Source organism: Sciurus vulgaris, assembly GCF_902686455.1.
Source record: "Sciurus vulgaris genome assembly, chromosome: 10".
NCBI classification, from domain to species: Eukaryota; Metazoa; Chordata; class Mammalia; order Rodentia; family Sciuridae; genus Sciurus; species Sciurus vulgaris.
Genome location: NC_136470.1, coordinates 49848755 through 49876243, shown reverse-complemented (window position 1 = coordinate 49876243; position 27489 = coordinate 49848755). Strand labels below are relative to the sequence as shown.

The following is a 27489-nucleotide window of genomic DNA, read 5'->3' as shown; positions in this document are numbered from 1 at the left end:
TTTTCTATACAATCTAATCTGTTGATGATTTCAAGTGAACTTATTTGAATTATTGTGTTTTTCATTTCCAAAAGTTCTGACTGGTTTCTTTTCAAAATCTCTTTATTAAAATATATTTGCTCTTAATGTATTCCTTGGATCTTTTTTTTTTAGTTCATTAAACATTTTAACAATCAATTTTTATAGTCTTTCTCTGGAATTTCAACCATTTCCATATCTGTTTTCCTTTCATTCCCTTTATTGGGGAATCCTAAATTGTGGGGGAAACTTGTTTGCCAGCTTCTTCATGTTTTCAGAGGTCTTGAACCTGAGCACCTATTGAGATAAAGAGTCTTTTCCTTCTTTTATGAGTCTTTCCTTTGGTGTACAGTTATCTTTTCTGTATTAAGTCCTGTGCTACTGGTATCTTAAACTTCAGCACCTAGGCTCAGCATAATTCAAGTGCTAATTTCCAAACTCTAGTGCTGTTCAGTTTGCTTCTGAAGAACTGCTGGCTTAATCCACTCTTGGAGAGCAAATGCAACACTACTGTTTCCTCTGAGCCACTGTCTTAGGACCTCTTTGATTTTGTTATATAAGGAGATAGATGTTCAATCATTCTGACTTGGGGCCTGGTCATTGGTTTAGGATTTTTGTCTCCTTATTCTACATATTAAAAGTACCACTGGAACTTGAGTGGGAATGGTTTGTGTGTGGAGTGAGTTTCACTGTCACTTGGCAGAGTTATGGGTATAGCTCAGCAGCAGTTTCTATTCTGTGAGCTTACAGTATCCTAGTCACTTCCCAGCCTCTATTAGAAAAAGGGGAAGCGAGCAATAGCATCAATAGTGGCAAATAATGTACAGCATTAAAATATTATCTGGTGTTTATTATGATGTTTATAACACACACAAGAATGGTGGGGTCAGCATTTAACATCGGCAACAACAATAAACAACCTGTATCTAGCATTAAAGTAAACAGGCATCAACTACACCAACCACAGTACTAATAACCAAAACAATATGAATGATAGGAAACACAAACTAAATCGTTCTGAAAGATAGTAAAATTACAGTTCCTTAATAAAAAAGAAAATGGGATAGGAAGGCAAAAGAAAGTGTGAAATATTCAAAAAGTGAACAGAGGGAAAGAAAGAGAGAGGTAGCAGGTGATAGCTATAAAGGAAGGAGTAAAAAATAGCTAAATAAGACGGGGGGGAACAAGAGAATCTGGTAATTAAGAGAGGAAAGAAAGGAGATAAGGAGTAATAAGAGGAACAAAAAGGCAAAAAATAAACAAAAAAAAAAAAAACCAAACAAAACAATACAATTAAAACCCTTAACCCTCCAAAACCAAACAAAGTGAAAATAAAAATGGGTAAAAAAATGATAAAAATGAAAGAAAAGTATGGGGGGACAAAAAGGTTCATTGCCTATGCTATTGCACCCTTTTCTGCAACGCTTCCCACGAGAGAGAACAAAGGCTGAGGGTTGTTAAACCAGATCTCTGTTTCTTTACCAAGTTGCCAGCCAGCGTGGGCTGGAACAGAACCCAGTTGTAGTAGCTCTCAGGTTCCCTTCTCACGAATTTAAGGCAGGACTGATTGGGAAGTACTGACAACTGGGAATTCTGTCTGAAGTGACTAGCTCAATGCTCTCCCAGAATAGGACTGATACAGAGTTCTAAATGTGAAGTTCCAGAGGTTGACATTTTATCTCTGACCATCCTTTGGAACTTTGTCCAGCAGTATCCAGAGAGATTCTATTCACATCCCCTATTGCTGAGCAGATGCCAAACTCTGCTAGACATCTGGGTCTCAGGGGCCTCCTGAGAACTCCATTTGTAGGATGGGGAAACTAAACCTCCACTGGTCTTACATACTCCACTGCTGGTGAGTATGGTCTTTCCAAGATCAAACCCCTAGACACGCCTGCCTGTCCAACTTTTGGATTCTCCTGGCTGATCCCATGAGCTTCCAGAAACAAAGAAAAGCAAGCCTCTCTCCCCTCTGTATCCCCGGCCTGGATCCCACAGCAGGTGTCTGCTGCTGCATTGGTCTGACAATGCTTTTTTGTGAACTCTCAGGCTCCCCCACAGAAAGTCAATAGGCAGCTGCTTCAAAATGGCTCCCACCTCAATTCTCCAGCTGGCTAAACCAAGAGACAGCCCACTCCAGCTGCACATGTACCTCCCTACACATGTGTTCTAAACTCTATTTTACCTTCAATCTGACCTGCTTGTGTCTGGGCTCCTGTATATGGAGGCTGTTGTGGCTGAACTCCTGGTGGGTGAGCTGCTGAAGAGGAGGAAGCAATGCTGTCAGGCGTTCCTGAACGGTCTTCTGCAGGAGCACTGGGTGGCCCTAGATGGTCATGAAAAGTCAGTTTAGTACCCTATCCAGGGCCTTTCCCCAGAAGGTTCAACTAAAAGGTTCTGTTAAAAAAATAAATAAAACAAGTATATCACTACAAATCAGTCTTTTATATTAAATTTATAACTATGCACTTTATTTTTTTCCTTTGGTCCAGTCCATTAAGAATCTTTAACATGTGGAATGTCAGAGTCCTGAGACCTAATCCCCCTATAAAAAATCCAAACTCCTGTCTGTAGTACCAATATCCCCTGCCCATGCAGTCTATTTTGCAGATCAACCAAAAGTATTCTTTCATGCTTTAATAGGTTTCCACTGATTAAACAGGTCTTCCCCAAATTAAGTTCAAGCCCCACTAGTTTGCTATTCAAGGACCCACGATTCCTCTTCTCACATGCCCTTTTAACTGACCTACTCCCACTCCCTATTCCCGTATTATATCTAACAATGTTTTGGCTTCTATTTCACTTATCACTGTTACCTCCATGGTGCCCCATATATTTAAATAACATTCACATACTTAACCATGAGATTCTTTAAAATCAACTTGTAATCCCACACTTCTCTTAAGCCTATTGACCCATACTTTATTCTACTCATTAATTTCTATATAGTTTACTTTTATTACGACCCATAAAAACTTGTACTTTGCATTTCTTAACAGTTCCCATCTTTCCTCTTAGATTGTGAGCTCTTCTGGCCATGTTCCTGATTCTTAATTCTTTTTGCCTACTTTATAAGGCCTAGCTCTCCAACCTACACAGGTAGCCACTCAAATTCTTCCAGAATAATAAACACATAAGTTAATGGAGAGAATCTGCAACAGTACCAAGACTGTGACAGTCAAAAAGTATATCCTGTATGCAACAGATGATGTCTTACTTCTTTTCTTCATGTTTTGGCATCACAGAAGAGTGGTTAAAAGCACAGGTTTTGGAGTCAAATTACTTAGGTTTGAATCCCAGGTGGCCAATACTAGCTATTCTGGTGATTATTACTTAACATTTTCCTATGCCTCAATTTTACCATCTGCATAAAAGATATACTAAATCCCATTTATGATTATTATAAGAATGAGTTAACAAGGGTTCAGAGCTAATGCTTATATGTGATTATACAGCAAAAGCTTAGAGAAGTGATTACCACTTTCAAAGTTCCATGTGAGTACTTGCTATTATTAGCAAACTAATTACCCTGAGAATGAACCTCTACTTTTTACATTCATGTATTCCTAGAACTTAACCACTATAATTAGGCACTCAGATGGCAGCTAACAGTCCTGTACTAATGAGAACTTAAACTAGCATATAATAGTAATAATGCAGGAAAAACTGATGATTACCAGAGTACAATGGATGACTGCTTTTTTTCTACCATTTTACTTACACATATAAATAAACACACACCATTTTCCTACAAAAGACATGGTGCTATTACCCTAAAGATACATTACTTTGACTCCTCTTTCCTCACCTGTGTGTAATTTTATAGTACATGATTTTTAATAATTCATCCCTTTTTTTCCATTTACACATTCACTATGGAACAGCCAAGGTTTTTACAGCACTCCTAAAGAGCTACAAAAGTGGGCTGGGGTTGTGGCTCAGTGGTAGAGCACCTGCCTAGCATGTGTGAAGAACTTGGTTCGAGCCTTAGCGCCACATAAAAATGAATTAAATAAAGATATTGTGTCCATCTACAACTAAAAAAAATATTTAAAAAGAGAACTACAAAAGTATCCTGGCTGTTATCTATGTATACAGTTCTTCTTACTACAATTCAATGTACAAAGTCCAAAAGTGGTCTTCAAATAATATGAATCACAATCATATTATTCTGGCATAGTATAAACTATAATCAACTCTAAATTTTCAAGACTGACCTCTTACGTAACTGTTTACTCCCCTATGTGAAGTTTCCTGAAATCTTAAATAAGCAGCTAAAACAATAACTCACGTTTATTAGTTACTCTAAAAATGTGTTCTCCATAGTTAAAATTTGTCTTGCCAAAAACAAGCACCATAAACAAATGTTTATCTCTTCAGAATTTCACACAATTCTCTCCGGTGAATATCCCATAAAAGTTCCCAAAAATGAAGAGACTACATACTGTATTTCTAACTACTGATAATAGCAAAGTTAACTGACCAGGTAAACCCTCCCACAAGAAACAACTAAAAACTCAAACAAAATTGAAGAAAACAGGGCTGGGGACATAGCTCAGTTGGTAGAATGCTTGTCTCGCATGCACAAGGCCCAGGGTTCAATCCCCAGCACCACAAGAAAAAAAAAAGAAGAAAACAATTATTTGAAATAACTGAAAATCAACCAAATGCTGTAGAAACCATAAAAGAGATTACTCCAATGGAATTACCAAGGATACAAATTGCAACTAATCCCTGCAGGTCCAACAGCAGAAAACCACACACACTATTAATGTCATGGCTGGACAAGTAGCTGGAAATTTAGGGGGAAAATCCCTGAAGCAAGAGTGTCACTGAAAGGATAAAACCTAAACCAAGCATAAAGTCTGTTCTGATCCTCAGTTGACCATAGCTAGGAAGGGGATAACCCAAAAGAAGAAGAAAAAAGAAAAACAAAACAAAAAAAAAAAGCAGCACTTACAGCAGAGATACCAGTTGTTATGAATACTATGGGGGGAAAAGCAAGTAGTTTAAGTTCATAAATATTAACTCTCTGCTAACAAAGCTCCACAAAAAAAAAAAAAAAAATCAACAATTCTAAGTTAAAACATATACCAACTACAATGCCCAGTTTTCATCCAAAAACTATTAGACATGCAAATAGGAAAATCTAATCTAAACTGGAAGGAAGAAATAGTCCATAGAAAGTGACTCCTAATATACCCACATGTTGAATGTTAAAAACATTTCAAATCAGTTACTTCCAATATTTTTAAATAATTAAAAATATATCAAAGAATTACAGGTAAATTTAGTTTTAATGACTATAAAAACAAGGAATTTCAGTGAAAAAACAAACCATAAAAACGACCAAATAGTTATTCCCTAACTGAAAGCAAAATTCAAGTAAGTTCACTAGAAATGGTCAATGGCAGATTGGAAAAGACAGAATCAGTGACCCTGAAGAGAGTTAAACAGAAAACATCTAATCTGTAGAAAAGAAAAAAAAAAAAAAGGTCTAAAGAAAAATGAACTTCAAAGACCCATTGGACATCATCAAGTTCTCCAGTGACTGGGTAAATAGAATCTCAAAACAAAGAAGTAGGAAAAAATGTTTAAAACAAGAAATATATCACAACATAGTATGCTGCTTTAAGGTTAGAAACTTATTCATACATAAAGCAATTTAACCAGAAATTTATATTTAAGTTTCTTTAAGATCAGAAAAGATAGTAAGGCCTATCAAATGTAATTTAAATCTTGCAAGAAATCTGAAATTGATAATATTATATGTATAAACTATCATACATTTACTTGAAAAAAACAATAGCTATTCTTTAAGGTGAAAGGTGCTACTGACTGGGAAAGGGCAAAAGAAAATCATGAAATAGTTACTTTTTGATCTAATCAGTGTTTTTCAGGGGTATATGCATATACAAACATTTCTTAAATACCTTCACCATGTCCAACTGATTCTTCAATAAACAACGAAAGGGAGGGTAGAAAAGAAGGAGATGGAGGATGAGAGAGAAGTAAGAACTAACTTACCTGAAACCTGATCATCTGTTAAACCAAACGCTGACATTACATTTTTATTGATTTCATCTTGGTTTTTCAAAGGATCAAAAGCTGACATACTTGCTGCCATAACCTGAGTAGACTGTTTTCCAGAAGAATCAGAAGCAGCAGGTTTTTCTTCCCTACCATCCACAGTATCTGCAGGAAGAATAAAGGAAGAAACAAAAACCTATTTCTATTTTTTCTACTCTCAATAAGGCCTAAAATTATAAGACAGGTAAATATATTTGTGCATAAATATTGTCTGGAATGCTAAAATATCTCTGAATACAGAATTACATATCATTTTACTGTTTTCTTCATACTTATATTTTTCTTTTTAAAATACTGAGGAGAAGAACAAAGAAAGATGCAAGATAAATAAACTTCTCCAAAAAATCATTATGTACATCCTTCCCCAATGATTATTCGGTGAAAAAAACAAAAAACAACAACAACAAAAATACAAGCTCCCCAGCAAACAGAGAACTAATTTTACTTTCTCACAAGAGTCCTAGGACCTATATTTTAGTATCAAATACATACTGGGTACTCAGGAAATAACAGTTATAGTAATGAATGCTTTATTTAGTACAAGGATTAAAAAGCTTAACTAAAATTATGATCTCAACTTTTATGTTTTATTTCTATTATCTATTCTTTCATTAAGTTACAAGCTAACCAGAATTCACGTTCAATCTTTTATAAACAGCACATAAAACACTTCTGCTACTTATTTTAAATATTTTACTGTTTACTAAATTACTTATTAAAATATTTACAGATGAAATGATGTGTCTGGAATCTTTGTCGAAGTAATACAACAGGATTAGAAATGAGTGGGAATATAAATGACACAATACTGAGTTGATAATTGTTCAAGGTGAATATGGGCCCATGGGATAAATTAGAGAATTTTGTCTACTTTTATACATATTTAAATTTTTCCCATAATAAAATGTTTTTTTAAAAAAGAATCAGAAAAATAAAATTCTAAATATTGTAAGCAGGTTAAATTTAAAGGCATGCTTTCCTTCTAAGGACATTAAAGTGTTCAATAAGCACCTATACTACTACCTTATGAAAGAAAAGACATGTAGCCAGGCATGGTAGTACACGCCTATAATCCCAGCAGCTAGGGACGCTGAGACAGGAGGATCTAGAGTTCAAAGTCAGCCTCCTCAGCAAAATCGAGGCACTAAGCAACTCAGTGACAACCTGTCTCTAAACCCCCCCACAAAAGAAAGACATTCAAGAATACTTATGTTTTACAAATAGGAACTAAGGTCAAGTCACATTAAAAAAAAAAAAAGATAACATAACCAAATAGTCAAAGAGAATGTTACTAACCACTTAACAGGTGACAACTATCAAGTTTTTGTCACTAAACAAGTAAATGAACATCAATTATTCCATGATCAATAAAAATCAACCTTATGGAAAAAAATTAGTATTACTAAGTCTAATATAAGCAAACCCAGCACACACTGGCATACAGTTTTCATTCAGAATAACTGCTGTTCCAGGTTATTCTAACATGTCCTAAATTTCTAGGAGTTAGAAGAAATCTGCTGTAAGGACTCCTTTAAAATGTCTACCAATTATCTACCTTTCTCATCACTTTCTCATCTCTAATCCCAAGAGCATGACATTTCAGTCTTAAAATATTTTCCTTCACATCACTACTACCTTTTATTAGTTATGCCTCTTTTCACCTATTTCAAACTAAATCCATTAGAAACACACAATATGCCTACTAACCTATTACTTGTTTCATTAGCTGAAGAACTACAAAAAACAAGTCAATCTAGTATCTCACATAGCTTATATACATCATTTGCCTCAGAGGAAAACAAAAGTCCAAACCGCTGCAGAAGTAGAACACTGAAGACCACAGATGGCACATGTTTCTTGTCAAGGGTGAGTGAAAAGGCTCTGAATGGTACTGGTAGCTGACTGGCAGTTTTGTTTTTTTGTACTATACTTTCATGTGTCTGATGTAGGGTTTTTTTTTTTGTTTTTTGTTTTTTTTTAATTTATGCTATTCTCTCGAGGATATTTTCTCAGAGCTTTGACATGACCTTTCATCAAAGCCAGTGGCTAAGAGGTAAGTTAACAGTACTAACTCTAAAAGGAAAAACAAAAAATAATTATATCCATCTCTAAAACTAAAACAGATCATATCATTCTTCTATTATCTTATGATCAGAAAAACCAGGCTGGACACAATGCCTGGAAGATGCCCACATAAAGAAACAATATACAGCCTAATTTCCAAGATGCAGAGGAAGAAACCAATTTTGATATCTTTTACATTAACATAGGTGAGCAGTTAATAACATGAAAATCATGAAACAAAGAAATGATAAAGAAAATATTACATAAAGTAGCAATAAATAGATGAGAACATAAAGCTTTTGTATAAACCAAAAAGTGTATAATTCTTTTACCACTGTAGGAAATTTCTGTGCAGTACCTGCTATACTGACTGAATTCTGAATATGTTTTATAATATTCAACAATTGGTTAAACCCTTAAATTACATGCAACTTTTATATTAAGCATCTATGAATTCTTGGAAAATGGTCTAAGTTTTCATTAGCTCTTTGATCCAAAATTGGAACTTTTTTATTTGGAAAGGTAGAGTTCAGAATAAGCAGCCTGCTTTGGCCTAAAATACAAAAGATTTCTCAATAAAAGTGGCCAAGAGAATCTCAAAACAGTATTTCAACAAATCTCTCTCCAATATGTTCTAAAACAGATGTGGGATTATAAATTACTAATCCATCACAAAATATTTATTGAGTGTGTACTATTAACACAATTCCACATGGCTAACAGAGGAGGGAAAGAGCAGAAAATGCATCTCTAATTAAAAAAAAAAAAAAAGGGGGGGGTGGCGGCTGGGGTATAGCTCAGGGGTAGTGTGTGTGCTTAGCATGTAGCAAGGTTTAATCGCCAGAAAAGAGAAAACCAAAACTCCAAAATTATTCAGAGGCCAAAACTAGAATAATCTCGGAATCAAAACTCTACTTTCTAATGTTCCACCGAAATGGTTTTCTATTTTTCATCTTATATGCAGTCATTCAAATTATTATTTCATAATATAAACATATGAATATCATAAACACAAAAAATTATTTTAAAAAATCAGTCTTCTGAAAGTGCAATACCTAAGAATCTTAAGCAGAAATTGAGGAAAGTAGTTTTCAAAACTCTATTTTCAAGTAATAACATGCTTGAATTTCAGTCTACATTTTAAAATATTTTTGGTCCCAAAACTTTGTCAGTTCCAAATTTGTTGGTTACTCTTGCTTTATCTTAATATAATATCCATGTCATCTGTAAAAACTATTTTTTCTTCTTATAAATAAAAACTGTGCTTAAAATAAATTATCTTAATACGCTGATCTAAAATTATTTTTACTTGAAACTAGTTCGTATTCTACATAAAACTCATGATATGATTTTCAATTCCTAACATTAATTATCTACTATACTAAAAAGGTTCATGAATCAAAGGGATCTGAAAACAGACCAATGACATAAACCCATAAGTCTAAGACTAGTTGTGAAAGAATCATCCAGCGAGCACTTAAAAAATGGGATTCCAGGTCCTACCCATAACCACTACTCCTAGCCTGCCAATCCCTAGCACCCTAACGCACTCACCATAGCTCTACGTGATCTACATAGTAAAATACAACCTCCTGGTAATCTTGATGAAGTCTGATTTGGGAACACAGACATGAATACCATACAAAAGCAGAGCCAAGAACAGGAAAGAGTGCAGTAAGGATGCCATTCTATTAATAAAAAAAAAGAAGGATTTTTTAAATAATATGTGCAAGAAGATACAAAAACAGCAAATCAGAATAAAATGGATTCATGGTTTACCATTTTCAGGAATACTGGTGGAAGGTCCTGGTTCTCCAGGTGGTTCCAAGCTATCCAATAAGCGATTTACTTTATTTCGAAGTTCTATCAGTTCTCGACGGAGATATTTCACCTGACTTGATTCAAGGGGTCTTGGCTGGCCATTAACTGAAATAAAAGCATTATTTTGTTTAAACTCAGATCTTATTCAGCAAGCGTATCAATAGAACATGCAATAAGGAAAAATATGTATTGACATTAGTTGAATAAATTTTTTTAATGAAGGAATACTTCATTGTTAGTAACTTAGTATTTTGAAAAAAGAAACATGCATCAACCTTTCTTGATGTCAGACCAATGGCTTATGACTATATTGCAAAAAGGTTTACAAAAATTCAACTATAATAAAATTAAGTAAGCTACAGAAAGCTCTATTTTAATAGAAATTGTTAATATTACTGATATTACTACTTTTAACAAATTATGTAATTCCAAAATTATATTTCACACTACTTAATATTCTTGAAATACAAAACATCTTATTCTATGCATAAATGTTAATACACAAAATGACTGATAATTTTCCTCAAATGATTTACAGCAGATAAAATAATTGAACACCTTATTATAGTAACAAAAACTGTCACCACTGAGGTTGTTGTTATTATTTTGTGGTGCTAGGGATTGAACCCTGGGCCTTGTGCGTGCCAGGCAAGCATTCTACCAATGAGTTATATCCCCAGTCCCTGAGGTTATTTTTAAAAAGATAAAAAATATCTAAGGAGGCTCTGAATGCAAAATCAAGACTAGAGTTCAAAAAATGAAATAAACTACAATGTCTTAGTCATTGCTAGTACATATGTTCACAAACTTCCGAAGCATCTAATTTTAAAAGAATACCTAATACAACACCCCTTCATGCTCAAAACACTAGAAAAAATAGGGATAGTAGAAACATGTCTGAACATTGTAAAGGCTATTTATGCTAAGCCCTTGGTCAACATCATTCTTAATGGAGAAAAACTGAAACCATTCCCTTTAAAAACGGGAACAAGACTGGGATGTCCTCTTTCACCACTTCTATTCAACACTGTCCTCAAAATTCTAGCCAGAGCAATTAGGCAGACTAAAGAAATTAAAGGGATACGAATAGGAAATGAGGAACTTAAGCTGTCACTATTTGCTGATGATATGATTCTATATTTAGAGGATCCAAAAAACTCCTCCAGAAAACTTCTAGACCTCATCAATGAATTCAGCAAAATAGCAGGCTATAAAATCAACACGCATAAATCTAAAGCATTTTTATACGCAAGCGCCACAACAGCTGAAAGGGAAATGAGGAAAACAACCCCATTTGCAATAGCCTCAAAAATACTAAAATACTTGGGAATCAATCTAACCAAAGAGGTAAAAGATCTCTACAATGAAAACTTCAAAACACTGAAGAAAGAAATTGAGGAAGACCTTAGAAGATGGAAAGATCTCCCATGTTCTTGGATAGGCAGAATGAATATTGTCAAAATGGCCATACTACCAATAGTGCTATACAGATTCAATGCAATTCCAATTAAAATCCCAATGACATACCTTACAGAAATAGAGCAAGCAATCATGAAATTCATCTGGAAGAATAAGAAACCCAGAATAGCTAAAACAATCCTTAGCAGGAAGAATGAAATAGGGGGTATCACAATACCAGAACTTCCTATACTACAAAGCAATAGTAACAAAAACAGCATGGTATTGGCACCACAATAGACAGGAAGATCAATGATACAGAATAGAGGACACGGACACAAACCCAAATAAATACAATTTTCTCATACTAGACAAAGGTGCCAAAAATATGCAATGGAGAAAAGATAGCCTCTTCAACAAATGGTGCTGGGAAAACTGGAAATCCATATGCAATAGAATGAAACTAAACCCCTATCTCTCACCCTGTACAAAAATCAACTCACAATGGATCAAGGACCTTGAAATCAGACCACAGACCCTGCATCTTATAGAAGAAAAAGTAGGTCCAAATCTTCAACTTGTTGGCTTAGAATCAGACTTCCTTAACAGGACTCCCATAGCTCAAGAAATAAAAGAATCAATAACTGGGATAGATTCAAACTAAATAGCTTTCTCTTAGCAAAGGAAACTATCAGCAATGCAAAGAGAGAGCCTACAGAGTGGGAGAAAATCTTGGCCACTCATACTTCAGATAGAGCACTAATTTCCAGAATCTATAAAAACTCAAAAAACTTTACACCAAGAATACAAATAACCCAATCAACAAATGGGCTAAGGATATGAACAGACGCTTCACAGAAGATGATCTACAAGCAATCAACAAACATATGAAAAAATGTTCCCCATCTTTAGTAATAAGAGAAATGCAAATCAAAACTACACTAAGATTCCATCTCATCCCAATTAGAATGGCGATTATCAAGAATACAAGCAACAATAGGTGTTGGAGAGGATGTGGGGAAAAAGGTACACTCATACATTGCTGGTGGGGTTGCAAATTAGTGCAGCCACTCTGGAAAGCAGTGTGGAGATTCCTTAGAAAACTTGGAATGGACCCACCATTTGACCCAGCTATCCCACTCCTCGGCCTATACCCAAAGGACTTAAAATCAGCATACTACAGAGATAGAGCCACATCAATGTTCATAGCTGCTCAATTCACAATAGCCAGACTGTGGAACCAACCTAGATGTCCTTCAACTGATGAATGGATAAAGAAACTGTGGGGTATACACACACACACACACACACACACACACACACACACAATGGAATATTACTCAGCTATGAAGAATAATAAAATTATGGCATTTGCAGGCAAATGGATGAAACTGGAGAATATCATGCTAAGTGAGATAAGCCAATCTCAAAAAACCAAAGGATGAATGATCTCGCTGATAAGCGGATGACAACACATAATGGGGGGTGGGAGGGGGGCAAGAATGGAGGAAGGAAGGACTGTATAGAGGGAAAAGAGGGGTGGGAGGAGTGGGGGGGAAGGAAAAAATAACAGAATGAATCACACATCATTACCCTATGTAAATGTATGGTTATGCAAATGGTATGCTGTTACTCCATGTACAAACAGAAACATGTATCCCATTTGTTTACAATAAAAATACATTAAAAAAAAAAAGGATACCTATGTGGAAATAAAGGTTCAGAGAGATTCTGTGTTAAATGTTTCAAATATCAAACTACCATGTAAGTTTCCAGAATACAATCCATAGATAATTCACATACTCCCTATTACAAAGAAATTCAATACAATCTTCTAACTATATCAATTATTATTGGCTTTCACTGGGGGGTACTGATTTTTCTCCAATCTGAGAAGAAAAAAAAAGCAGCTCCTAAGAGCCAGAAACTGGCCTGGTACAGTAAACTAGGCCTTGTGCTACTAGAAGCTGGCATGACACTCAAAGGTAGGCTGTGGTGTTCCCTTCTTGAACATAAACATTTTCAAAGAACATCAACATTAGATAAGACCACCCTGACCATGAAAGATCAAGATGAAAAAAAAATAAAGACCACTCCATAATCTGGCCAATATGAGTAACTGCTACTGCTTTACCAATTGCAGCCATAGCCTCAAGTCATTCCTCCCACCTTCTACACAAGATTTAGTAAGCTTCATTCCTTGCATTTAGATGTAGTAAGAAAATCACAGAATCCCGGCCACTTCCTCACGGCAATCAATATAGAGCAAAGCCCTACTTAGAGAACCTTATCCAAGATCACATAACACAAGCCCAAACCCTACCAAAAAATTAGTTCTAACATATTCTGGAACACCTTACTGTTTTCCCTGGTGGTCATTCTCGCTTACTGCAATATGTCAATAAACCCAACTTTGTTCAACTGTACGAATGTTCCTAGTGGTCTCTGTCTAGAGCACACTGACCTATATCTTACCAGAATTGTCAGGATTAGCAGCCTTGAAAAAAAAACTGGCAAACCTCATAAGCAATATTAGAAATGAAAAGAGGTATAACTACAAAGAAAGTAATTTAACATTTGTTATGAATACTCTAAATAACTGTTTCGATTTGAAAACGCAGATGACCTGGACAATTTCCAGATAAAATTAATGTACAGCATGTTGTTTTAAGAAATAGAAAATCTATCTCAATTAACATTAAAAAAATTGAATCAAGTATTCCACCAAAGACTTAAGGAACTATATAGTATCAGTATTACTGGGGAATAGATAATATGCAACAAATAAAAAGTTTTTAAAGACTATAATCCAAGTACAAAATTGGCTGAAAAGATCAAAACATGGTATTTATAAAAGGCAAAGGATTAATGTAGGCTGAAATTTTGGGGAAAAGCTCAAGGACAAGCTGTGACTTGCCCTGGCTTTGGAAAGAGGAGTAGAGTTTGAATGTAGAGGAACAAGAGGAGACTCTGTAGCTGAAGGGCAAGGTCTAAAGCCCATAGGCTGAAAGTGTCCTTGTGGCTGTTTGCAGTAGTCTGGCCAGAGTCAGGGATTTGGTTAGCCCATGATAAGAGGAATATTTGGCTGGAAGATTCCCATTTTCCTGATGAGGGAATAAGATGATGATTCCCAACAAGGATCAGGCCAGGGTCTTCATGGGGCATCCTGGGGTTAAAGCTGAGGGGTATCTCCTCCCGGCTTGCAGACACCATGGTTGGGAGTTTCCTTCCACTTTTCTTTTTCTTTTTTAAATGCCAGGATGTTTTTATTTATTTCTTTTTCCACTTTTTTTTTTTTCATTTGTTCTTTTTAGATATACATGATGATGGAGTGTGTTTTAACATATTATACATCCACGGAGTATTAGGATCTAATTAGGATCCCATTCTTGTGGTTGTATATGATATGAAGTGCCACTGGTTCTGTATTCATATATGAACATAGGAGAGTTATGTCCAATTCTTTCTACTGTCTTTCCTATTTCCATCCCACCTCTGTTCTCTTCATTCCCCTCTGTCCAGTGAACTATTCCCCTCTATCCCCACCCCCATTGTGTGTTAGCATTCACATATCAGAGAGAACATTTGGCCTTTGGTTTTGGGGACTGGCTTATTTTCACTTAGCATGATAGTCTTCAGTTTCATCCATTTACCGGCAAATGCCATAATTTCATTCTTTATGGCTAAGTAATATTTCATTGTGTGTTATATGCCATTCATCTGTTGATGGGTACCTAGGTTGATTCCATAGCTTGGCTACTGTGAACTGAGCTGCTCTAAACATTGATGTGGTTGTGTCACTGTAGTATGCTGATTTTAAGTCCTTTAGATGTATACAAAGGAGTGGGGTAACTGGGTTAAATAGTGGTTCCATTCCAAGTTTTCTGAGGAATCTCCACACTGCTTTCACGAGTGGTTGTACTAATTTGCTGTCCCACTAGCAAAGTTTGAGTGTATCTTTTCCCCCACATCCCTGCCCATATGTGACACTTGTATTGTTTTTGCATTTCTTAAACTATTACTGTTTTTTGTAATCAATGCTGCTTGCAGTTTTCACCATTTTCCAAACTCAATTTCCTTCTTACTGAAAACTAATTTTAAAAATTCTTTTAACAATGGCCTCTAAATGGTAGATTCTATCTTTTTTTGAAATGTTCTTATTTCTCCTCATTCCTGAAGTTTAGTAGACTGTGGAATGCTACTTTTCTAGTTATTCTTAACCATCTGAAGTCTTCTAATTTCTGTTATTACTATGAAGCAAAGTTTCCTAACAGTCTAAATGCTTGGTAGTTCATTAGTCTTATTCTTGAAGAGTCTTAAGATAATTTCTTTGTTTTTTTTTTTTTTAAGTCTGTACAGATCATCTTTTTTTTTAAATTTTTTTATTAATATCTTTTTTATTTTTACAGACTGCATTTTGATTCATTGTACAGAAATAGGGTACAACTTTTCATTTCTATGGTTGTACACAATGTAGATTCACACCACTCATGTATTCATACATATACATAGGGTAATACTGTCTGTTTCATTCTACTATCTTTCTGTCCTCCACCCCTTTCCACCTCATTTTCCTCTACACCATCCAAAGTTCCTTCATTCTTCTCTTCCCCCCGCCCCCAGCCCCTCATTATACACTGTCATGCAATTATCAGAGAAAACATTCAGCCTTTGGTTTTTGGGGCTTGGCCTATTTCACTTAGCATGATATTTTCCAACTTCATCCATTTGCCAACAAATGCCATAATTTTATTCTTCTTTATGGCTGGGTAATATTCCATTGAGTATATATACCACAGTTTCTTTATCCATTCATCAGATGAAGGGCATCTAGGTTGGTTCACAATCTAGCTATTGTGAATTGAGCTGCTATGAACATTGATGTAGTTTATACCCAAAGGACTTAAAATCAGCATACTACAGTGACGCAGTCACACCAATTTCTGTGTTTTATGTATTTTCCAGTTTCATAACAATGTCTTGTAGGGATTTATTTTTTTCTTATCTTGCTCAGGACTCACTTTGCCTACTTAATCTAAATGTTTATATCTTTTATGTAATCCTGAAAACTTAAAGTGGCTAAAGAGAGCCACTACCTCTTCATATATTTCCACTCCCCTCCCCCCATTCTCTCCTTTTTAAAACTCTTAATGGAAATATACTTCACTTTCTCATTCTCAACTTCTTTCATATTCTCCACATTTGTTTTTGTGCTTTATTCTATAATTTCTTTGGACTTCCTTTTGGTCCACGTTCTCTTTTTCACCATGACTAACTGGCTGTTTAACCTGTGCACTTAGTATTCAATGACAAAGATAATGCATTTCATTTTTAAAAAGTTACTTTAAGTTCTTAGGAATCTACTTGTTTTTTATCACAGTGCCTTGCTCTTACATTTTTATTCCTTCTTTTATGTATTTAGTAAGTTTTATTACATTTTATAGACTATCCCTTCTATTAACTAAAGTGCTTAGAAGTCTTATTCTGCTTTATATTATGCCCACTGTTTCTTTCTTACATGGACTGGTTCATGTGCCTTACAATTTTGAATCCTAAAGTCTGTCTGAGAAATCTGTGACTTCTGTGATTTAGACCGATACGCCCGTCCAGAAAGATTTCTGCCTTTGTTTTTGCCCTTTTTTTTTTTTTTTTTTTTTTTTAATAATCTGGGCCTGAAAGATTCCAAACTATATAGATAGTTTAAACTTAAAACCAGTCCACCTAAGAACCTTGGTCATGAATCCTCAAGGGAGACTTCCCAAACCCCTGACAGCCCAGCATATGTTAAGCTTCCTTGATCTTTTCTACATAAAGGTAGATATTTATTTTTCATAATATTCATTTCTGAGAATACAGTCCATTGAGGGAGCTATATGAGATCCAGGAGTATAGGACCCAGGGATTACATTATTGAGACACCAATTGACAAAGTCTTAGATTATGCCAACTAATACTTTCACCATTACCACCAAGAATATTCCAAGTTGAATCAGTTTTTGGTATTCAGGCCCTGGTTTTTAGTTCCATTTATTTTTTTGTCCCTGGATATTTCCCTTACTTTCCTGGACAAGCTAAGTTGCCTATTTCAATAAAATATACTTGGTACAGTTTGTATCTACCATGTGAGTGCTTCTAACAGGGTGGGGTTCTAGTTATCTAGTCTATCTTATACTTAGCTAATAGTGGTTAAGTATTTCACATTTGATATCATGAAAAGATAACTTTTATTTAAAAAATTTTTAATAGTTTGTTATTAACATTATAAAATCTGATTCATGTTCATTTTTCCTACATGAAAATGAAACAGATAAACTTAATTCAATAAGGCATGCCCATTTCTCATAGAACACTAAAGTTCACTGTAACATAATTTGAAAAATTAACTGATAAAGCATCCAAAAACAAAGTGTACACCTATTTTTCAAATAATAATGCTCCTACTTTAACTCTCTAATCAACCATTTCTATCTTGTCCATTAAGTATTCCCCTTGCAAATCTATTAAGATCTAAAAGAAAACAAAGATTAAAATTAGTCTGCATTTATTATTGTCAGCACAATCTTTAGTCTTTGAATAATCCTTGAAAAATTAAATCTAAAATAACAGGCTTATATTATATGTTAAGCCCTGAAAATACGTAAAACCATACTCTGTTACGCAGAAAATTATAAATTCTTAAAGAACCCACAGGAAGTTTGATCCTGCAATTATTTTTAATCTGATACACGTAAGTAAACAGCATACATTACTATTTAGAGTTACAAAATAGATGTAGAAGGTAAAACATAAACTGACTTTCTGTGAATCGTCCTCAAACACAAGCAATCTAACAACTCAAAATTCCAACATGGCTAAATTAAAGCTCTAATATTCTGTTAGAGATATCTAAGTTATATTTCAAAATTGTTCTTACTGAATTAAAACATAAGAAAAATTCAAGCAATTTAAAACCACTCCTTAAATGAAAATTCATATAAGCTCTTTTCCAATACCTTGTCATTTCATTCTGGCCCTTTAAAAGGAAAACAAGTCAAAAAGCCTTTAATAAAAAATACAATATTATATGTATTAGAAAGTTTACCACTCACCAAATAATGTCAGTTTCAGTATCCTACTACACTGAATAGCAAAGGAAAGGTCAGAACTATCAAAAATTGTTATAAGATCTCCATCTGGAATTAAAAAAAAAAAAAAAAAACACATGAATTTCAGATTGCAACAGGAGTAAACTGTTGGGCATGTGAAAATTTAAATTCAAAATGTACATTACAAAACAAAATTAGAATCTCTCATAAAAACCTTAAACATTAAAGGATCATCTGGGAAACATGTATTTGTATAAAAAATACTAAATCAACTTCCCTTATTATTCTTACAAGCAACGAATTTACCATATCCTCATGAAAAAATGTTGCTGAGTTAATGCATTACATGTATTAAATTTTACTAGTCACCAGTTTATGGTAGCAATAGTGTGAATTATTGGTTTAGTCAAAATCTTTCCATTTTGAAAACTTTAAATATATTTCTCAAAAATCAAAGTAATAAGGATTCCCAAGAATCAAATCTTAATTCTAAATATAAACATACTGACACAAATGGACAGAAGTCACATATAACAATAACTCAGAGTTCTTGCAGAATTGTGTTAGTGAATGGACAGTAGTCTTTCAGGTCACTGACCATTTTGATAATAAAATTAAGTGTCAACTTTCCCCCAAAAAATATTTAAATATACAAAAAAATAGCACATACTAAAGACTGTGAAATCCCCCAGATTCCAGAGGTAAAGAATACTATAATTAGCGTATCAACTGCATGTTTCAAAAGCTTTCAAAGTACTAAGAAAAAAAAAAGGTCCCCACAGAGAATAAGAACAGAAAAGCAGGGATAGACAAGGAATTGATCAGGGGCCTTGTGCAGGGCATCTTCACACAGTTAGGTGGGAAGGAGTTTTGTCTGGTGAAGGCCAAGAGCCCACTCCAGGGATGTTCTTCTGCACCAATTTTAAAATGGTCTAGGCTGCTTTATTTTGTACTAAGATGGCAAAAGCTATAACTGAGCACTCTATAATTATTTTTTGTAACTATTATAATTATTTTTTGTAATAATTTTTTGTAATTATCTTTGTAACCAGACCTAATTCCTATCACATAGATGTCTAATGTATAGCTGAGTGATTCTACTCATAAACACATTTTAAGAAAATAAAGGATAGCTGTAAAAGAAGGAAATTTTCTACATTTGTCTTTTTCCTTTCCTGAATCACACAACAGAAACAGAATATCTAATAGCAGAATCTTTATTTGAGCAGTTCCTCCACTATAGTGCCCAACACAGACTATGAAACACAAATCTGAATGATTTAGATTTAAAACACTATGAAAAAATACAACTTGGTAATGAGATAAGGAGGACAAAAGAAATAAGGAGGACAAATTTCAACAATGAGCAATCTACAATCTGACCCAATGGAGCCTCCCAGTTTTCACAGGACTGTGAACCAAGATTGGTTTTTAGATTTTTAAGAGGCAGTTAAAAAAAAAAAAAAAAAAAAAAAGATGGTGGTGATGATGAGACAGAGGCCTTATGTGACCCCCAAAGCTACATTATCTGATCTTTTATAGGGAAAGCTTGCTGATCCTTACCTTAAATGAAAATAGTGAAGTAAAAGAAAGCCAATTAGTAAGGTCAGTAAGGTCAGGAAAGACTATTAAAATTTTGAGTTGTTGGGACTGGGGCTGTAGATCAGTGGTAGATCGCTTGCCTAGCAAATGTGAGGCATAGAGTTCAAACCTCAGCAACACATAAAAATAAATAAATAAATAAATATATAAAGGTTCATCTACAATAAAAAAAATCTTTAAAAATTCTGATTTGTGAAGTCAAGAAAGAAAAAAATAACTGATCAAATTAAGGCACACATTTGGAAGTCACAGGTAGAAAGCTATGTATTTTAAGTTGATGAGATTACTAGATAAAAAAAAATAGGAAGAAATTCCTCCTTTATTGTTCCTAAGCATGAGTAATTCTCAAAAATTAGTTTGGGTGCTCTTAGATCATACATCACAAGAAGGGAGAATTGTACCTGTAACTAGATGGCCAGTTTAGTTGATTACCAGTTGATTTTACACTCCCTTTCCACAGGGCAAGTTGTACAAAGTGGCTGCTCGGTCAGGGACAACATTTTCCACCTGCATCTCAGCAAAGCCACGTGACTGGGTTCTGGCCAATGTAATGTGGGCAGAAATTATGTATCACCTTGAAGCCTATCAAGTAATATCCCTTCACACTCTTATCTTCTTCCATCTGCCTGCTGGATATCAATCCCAAGGTGAGCCTGTAGCCATGTGTTAAAAATAACAAAGCTTTTTTAAAAATAAAAGATAACAGAGCTTCTGTCAGTCTGGGTTCCTAAATGATTTCTTCAGTGTTGAACCACTCAGATTTTAAAATTTTTATTATAGCAGTTCACACTACTTTAAGACAGTCTTCACAATGCAGCAGCTATTCGTGATAAAAAGAAATACAGAATAATTACAGTGTCAGAGAAAGTAAGGGATAAGAGTATTTCAAAAAGGATGATATAGCTAGCAGAGCCAAAGTCTGAGCTCAAGATGAAGATTATAAATGAATTCAGTGATAAAAAAAATACTGAAACGCCTATAAAACAAATTTAAGTGATTTTAACAAGAAGGCTGGTTAAAGAATAGGAAATAAATAAATAGTCTACTGCTATAATTCTACTTCATGTTTGATGAAACATTTCTCATGTAAAATCCATCTCCATAAAAATAGTTTTGTGGTCAAATCAGTTGGAGAACACTGTGTCCTACAAAATGACAATGTACAGCAGCATATTACACAACCTGAAAATTTCTGCAATAAACACATTTGTCTTTGTTGAAACCAGTTTTCCCATACTTAATTAACCGTGAAATTCTTTTCCATTCAATATATACTGATATATCTTTCACTTTGGAAAATACAAGCTGAAATTTGGCTTTAAAAACTGGCCAGAAAGAGGGGAAAAAAACTTGTAGAACTGCATATGAAAGTGTTCTAACACTTTCAGCTCCCTTCTAATAACAAATAACTTAGCTACTTTTAACTTATAAAAAGAATTACACTAATTATGTAAACATCCCCTCAAATAAAAAGAAAATGGCCAAATACCATGGGGGGGAATAGTTCAATTAAAAACACAGCAAATGAACACATAATACTTATTTTCAAAAACTGCTTTAAAAACACTCTTACCTTCATCTTTATACTTTATTGTAACTTCATCATTACTTAGAAGCTTTCCTCTGAAAACTCGTTGCATCATTAGCACTAATTCATCATAAGTAATATCTTCATTATGAATGGGAATTCTTCGAATATCCTCCCCAAGTTGAGCTTTGATAATTAGTTTCCCACTTAGGTCCAACTGTCCATTCATGGTGGACTCCAGGATGTTCTTATATAACTCTAGAAAAAGACTGATAAAAATGATTTTGATGATTAAATAATAGAACATATCTGAAAAGTTGAAAATAGAGATACTATTAGACTGTAAAACATTATGGCCTTCAAAAGTGATTCACTATTCCACTGTTAACATGTTCATGTTAAAATGTCCAGCAACGACTTTATTACATACATAATAAGTTGTATTATTTTGTCTCCTATTGTTTTACCCACATATTTAACTGCATATCTAACATTACCATTTACATTTCTAACAACAATTCTAAAAACAAATTCCTGGTCATTTCACATGTTTCATAGAGTTAGTTTTCCCCATTTGTTAGTGACAACTCCTTCCTTCCAGTATTCAAGATAAAAAGTCTTAGTTCCTCATTTTTTTCACACCTTATAGCCAAACTGCCAACAAATCTTACTACTACTACCTTTAAAAATATCTCTGGAATCCAACCAATTCAGTATCTTCATTGCTCTCGGTTTGATCTAAGACACCACCATCTTTTGGCTAAAATCATTGCAAAATACTCCTTAACTGGTCTGTCTCCTTTTTCATTTTGCCCATTTTGAATCTATTTGATTCATTTTAGATCAGTCAGTCTGGGAAATAAAATCTAACATCGGTGTGCTCAAAACCTTCCAAAGGATTTCCATCTTAAAAAGCAGAATCTACAAAGTCATGATCTAGCCTCTGGCTCCTGACCAAGGTTTTTTTTTAAATTTTTTTCTAATTTTTTAATTTTAGTTGTAGATGAACACAATACCTTTATTTTATTTAATTTATGTGGTGCTGGGGATCAAACCCAGTGCCTCACTCTTACTAGGCAAGCACTCTACCACTGAGCCACAAACCCAGGCCCCTGACCAAGTTTTCAATCTCATTTTGTACCTCTTTCCCTCATACACCCCTTCTACACCAATGCTTTATGTTCTTTACAACCTGCTACTCGTGCCTTGAACTCTTTTCATAACCCTCATGATTCAGATCTCTAATCAAATGTTATTCCTCAGAAGTCTTCCCTAACCATCTAATTTAAAAATGGCTCCCCTGCCCCTCTCTTAGTTCCCTGCCTTATTTTTCAACACATTGCCACTTTCAGACATTAAAAATTATTTTTTTATTGTCTTTTCTACTACAAAGTAGGAACTAAATAATATGTTTGGCATATATCCAGACCCTAAAAGAGTACCTAGGCACACAGTAATTATTCAAGATATGCTAAATAAGGAAAAATAAATACTGGCTTCAAAATTATATTGGCCTTAACTTTTAATGTTAATCCTGAAGAGAAAAGCATGTGTGAAAAAGAAAATCAATTTTTTCTCTTTTAAATAAGGTCTCATGAGTATTCTAATTTCTCTCTATTTTGGGAATTTGAGGAGAAAGGACAAATGAGCAATACCATTCTAAGTTTTCCAACAAAACTACACACTATTATACTATATTCCACTATCTTCCCATTCCATTCCACCCCACCCCCTAATCAGAGTGAGTGTATTAGACTGCACACTTTAAGAAAGAAGACATTATTAGAGAAGTAGACACTAAACACTAGCTTGCTACATAATTTTCCCATTTCTTAGGTTTTATTTTCATGTTATTTCAAGTTATTCAATATCATTATCCTGTAATGACTATGACCCTAAATTTAAAATATTGTCAGTATGTCTAATAAGTGATTACTGTATACTCATGAGGAAAATACTGAGAAGCAAACAATGTGTTAATATCTCATTTTTCTCAAGGCCAAGATATTCCTGAACATGTTAAAATAAGATTGCTAAGCATTTTCTTGGCATCAACTCCTGTACTTGCCCCAAACAAATAATCTCTCAAGGCTGTTTAAGTTGTCCTACAACCTCCACATTTCAACCTCCTGTTTTACTATTGGCAGCTTTGTTTCCCTCTTCTTAAATTCATTATTTAACATTAACATGTTTCTCTGCAATTACTGTCCTTTCTGTTCATGTGTAAAACCATTCATTCCTCCCAACACATAAATCCATCAAATAGTTGGAAAAAAAAAATGTTCAAGAATCCTAATTTGTTTCATGAATATTACATATAAATGTCCCAATATCCCTTATATAAAACTCCTGGTCCTTTCATCTATTCCTTAAATGGATCCTCTAGATTCCTTTACCATCCTCTGTCCAAGTCACATTTTATTAATAAATCTTTAATGAAATGGGGCATTAAAACTAAATATAACACTCCAAGGTCAGTGCAGAACAAAATAGACTGGGTTCCACCATCTGGATATCATGCTTGTCCTAATACAAAATAAGAATATGGTTAGCTTTTTATCATAATGAACTTCTCATGAAGATGAACCAAAAACTCCATGAAACCAGTTCCTCACCTGTAGCAAAATCTGTCCTGTGCATTAAGAAAACATTTACAGAATACTTAATATGTACCAAGCTCTGTAAATGACCATTTCAGCAGGATGGTAAATATTCAATTTTATTTGCATTGATAGGCTGAGAGGATCATGCAATAAATTAATGTATTTCTACAGGATGTGTAAACCAGTAATAATGTAGAGGGACCAGTACTTAGCTTCAGTGTGATGGTATTATCTATTCCTGGCAGCACATAGAACAATGTCTGATGGGTAGAAAGTAAAGAATTGCTTCTGTTCCCTACACAAAAAGATAAATGGGGAAAAATAAAGTTCTAATAAAGTTTGGAGAAGAAAACTGTATCAGGTCAATTCTTATGTCAGACCTTCACAGTGTGCCTTATGTAGCTAAAAAAGTGACTCCCCACATCAGACAAACTATTAAGAGAAAATTTCAACATCAAATATGTTAGAGAGTATGTTTTTTGTTTTTTGTTTTTTTTTTAATGGAAGTGGGGAATGCTCAGTTCCAAGGACCTAAAAAACTGAGTCACATATATTCTGTATCTGCCATGTTTGCCAGTAAATTCACTTTTGGTGTTTCTTATTGACTGTAAATTCCCTGCAGCCAGGAACCAATGCTTCTTTCCTAAAGCTGTTCCCGTTTCTGCAGTTACCTTAGAACAAATACACAAGTATTAACAAGAGTGCAATTTTTTTCTCTGAGGGAAAATCCCATCCAGCCATTTATACACAGCATAATTCTAGCGCTCTTTCTCTAGCATAGTAAAGATCAATATGATCTGGAACTGCTGGTAAGATCTCTACAGCATTTTCTTCTATCTTATTCCTGCCCCAACCCCTCTACCATAACTGAGTCGAACCACTAATGTCCAATACCTCATCAGAACACTTTTTGAGTTCTGGGAACGAACTAATATGCCCACATACACATAAAAGGCCTGCCTCTTGCACTTCAATCTAGCTTCAGTGGCCAAACCACTGGATTCACTAACCCCTCCACTGCTCTAATTCAGAGGCGGTTTTTTAGGTACCTCCTGAGGGCACAAATTTCCATCAAGAAATCCCAAAGCAAATAAACCCTTGATTTTTCCAAAAGAATGTAAGGGGCCTAAAATGCTGCCTGACCAGAGGCAATGTTAACAAGTGATAAAGATTTGCACTATTAGCTTTGTGACTTTTAAGTCCTTCTCGAACTTTCATCATAGGCAAAATGGGAATATATAAGTACCCGGAGAAGCAAACCTAAAAGTTAGCTGTCATCATTATAAAAACCAGGTTGGGCCTCCATTCGGCGCTTAAGGACTAACAAAGAATAAGTTTCCTCTTCTGTCACCCCAATCAAATTATTCCCACAGGTGCCTCTCCACCCTTCTCACCCTTCCAAGACCCTCGGGCTGGGCACCGACCACTCCAGGGCTCCCAAAGCCCCTCTCAGCGATCTCCGGCAATCCGACCCCTTGGAGCCACACGGAATCGCACTGGGCACTTCTGGCCCAAATGCCCCCAGAACCCTACGCCCACTTCCCAGCCACCGAGACCCGCAGCCCCGCCACCCCTCCCCCTCCGCGGCCTCCCCTCCCCCTCGCGGCCCAGTCGGCCGTCGGCCCTCCTCCCTCACTCCAGCCCTCTCCCACGGCCCCCGGGGGCCGCCCGCCCCGCGCCGGCAGGTTCGAGAGAAGCCCTCCAGCGCTTCGGCGTCTCCCGGACTTCTCGGAGAGAGGGGCCGCACCCCGGGGTTCTGCGGCCGTACCAGCTAGCGAGGCCGCCGCCTTTGCGTGGGTCTCCGCTGACCGGGCCGATGCGAGGCCACCGCCGCAAACCGGCTCTGGGCGTCACTGGGAGGCTGTAGTCACGGCCCGCTCGGTTGCTCTCCGCGGCCGCCGCACCTAGCTCGGAGACTGCCGCGGGCCCCGGCCAATCGCAGAGACCCAACAAGCCTAGCGAGAGTTCGGGCCTTGTACGTGGCAGGTGGGGGAAGAAGAGGGGCGGGAGCAAGAAAATAAAATCCGTCCTTTCGCCCCGCCTCAGCGCGAGAGGCCCAACCCACAACGCATGCGCGGGGCCGAGGGGCGCGGGGCCGGCGAGGACCCGGCAGCGTCGGCCCAAGTGCCCCGGCTTCCTCACTGGATGACCCGTTGTAGGAAGCGCGAGCTGACCGATGCACGCATGCGCGGGGCGTCACCGAGAACTTCCGGTTTTCCTGACAGCGTGTATTTCCCGTCTGTCGATCGTGGGCGGGGCGTAGTGTGCTGTTCTGGTCTAGTTTTGGGACCCACTGAAAGTGGGCGTGGGTCCAAATTTGGGTGGTTTTTGTTGTTACTTTGTAACCATTGTAGTTCTCCTAGGCACACCAAAAAAAATACTAATCTTTTCCCGCCCTTCTGCAAATCCGTTCATTCATTCATTAGTGGGCGCCTACGCTTTGCCAAGCCCTGTGCTAGTAGGAATGGGTAATGAATCAGTTGGTGCGCGAAGAGTTTGCAATATACCAGGAAAACGACAGCGTTCACAGGACAAGTCGTTACGTGTGTGAAAGTCAAAGGTTGCGAAATTAAAACTAAGGATTCCAGAAGTTTTTTTGGAAAAGACATTTGAGCCTCCCCTCCCCCTTATTTTTTTAACCTAAAGCATTTGTTTTGGGTGTGCTGTAAGAAGTGCTGTGGTTGAGACTGACCTAAATTTGGGGAAAAGGTGGTGAAAGCTGGGGTGAGGGAGGTGTTTTAAAAGGTGCAAACAACTTTAGCCTTTTAAAGCGGTGACTAAGCAAATAGGTGAATCCGCCTGTCTCCAGTAGTTCACCAACTTTTCCTAAACGAACTGGGATAAAATAGATTAGGAGTTTGGAGTGCGAAGTTATGTTCTTTTTAAAACTGTAAACAGTGTCTTCTTACAGTTGTAAGTCTGAAAATTCTTTTGAGAATGAAATATGTGCGTTTAGGATGCTTTTCACATGTAAATTGTTTTCCACAGTTGTGTATTTTGCCCTTTGAGAAATTGCTTGCAAGGATTAGGGAACGAAGGACTATTGAAGAAATAAAGTTCCTCATTTTCTCCAGAGAAGTTTCTTCACTGCTTGTTACTTAAAACTGAATCATATAGATTCAGGGAAATGCACCACAGCCCCATGATAGCGTGCTACTATCTTTGAGATGGTTTGGGAGTAAAACTACACTCCTGTGGGCAGAGGTAAAATATTCCCTGAAGAAAGTGAATTATACCACTGTCAATCTTCCTAAAAATAAGTCAGGACTTGGGACAAAAG

General features: G+C 35.9%; 1 protein-coding gene across 2 annotated transcripts in view; it reads right to left on the bottom strand.

Moving 5' to 3' along the window:
* The window catches only part of TFG (trafficking from ER to golgi regulator), a 37030-nt gene extending 10679 nt beyond the window's left edge, over positions 1 to 26351 (bottom strand). The window contains exons 1-6 of one of the 2 annotated variants that reach the window (XM_079101399.1): positions 25978 to 26351; positions 21652 to 21875; positions 18480 to 18563; positions 9952 to 10098; positions 6046 to 6213; positions 2204 to 2344 (exon numbers count right to left, since the gene is read on the bottom strand). In XM_079101399.1, the coding sequence (XP_078957525.1) occupies positions 2204 to 2344; positions 6046 to 6213; positions 9952 to 10098; positions 18480 to 18563; positions 21652 to 21835 (724 nt within the window). In that variant the 5' untranslated portion in view covers positions 21836 to 21875; positions 25978 to 26351. The remainder of the gene's footprint in view (positions 1 to 2203; positions 2345 to 6045; positions 6214 to 9951; positions 10099 to 18479; positions 18564 to 21651; positions 21876 to 25977) is intronic. The other variant, XM_079101398.1, reaches the window with a different exon arrangement.
* Positions 26352 to 27489: the final 1138 nt, after the last annotated feature.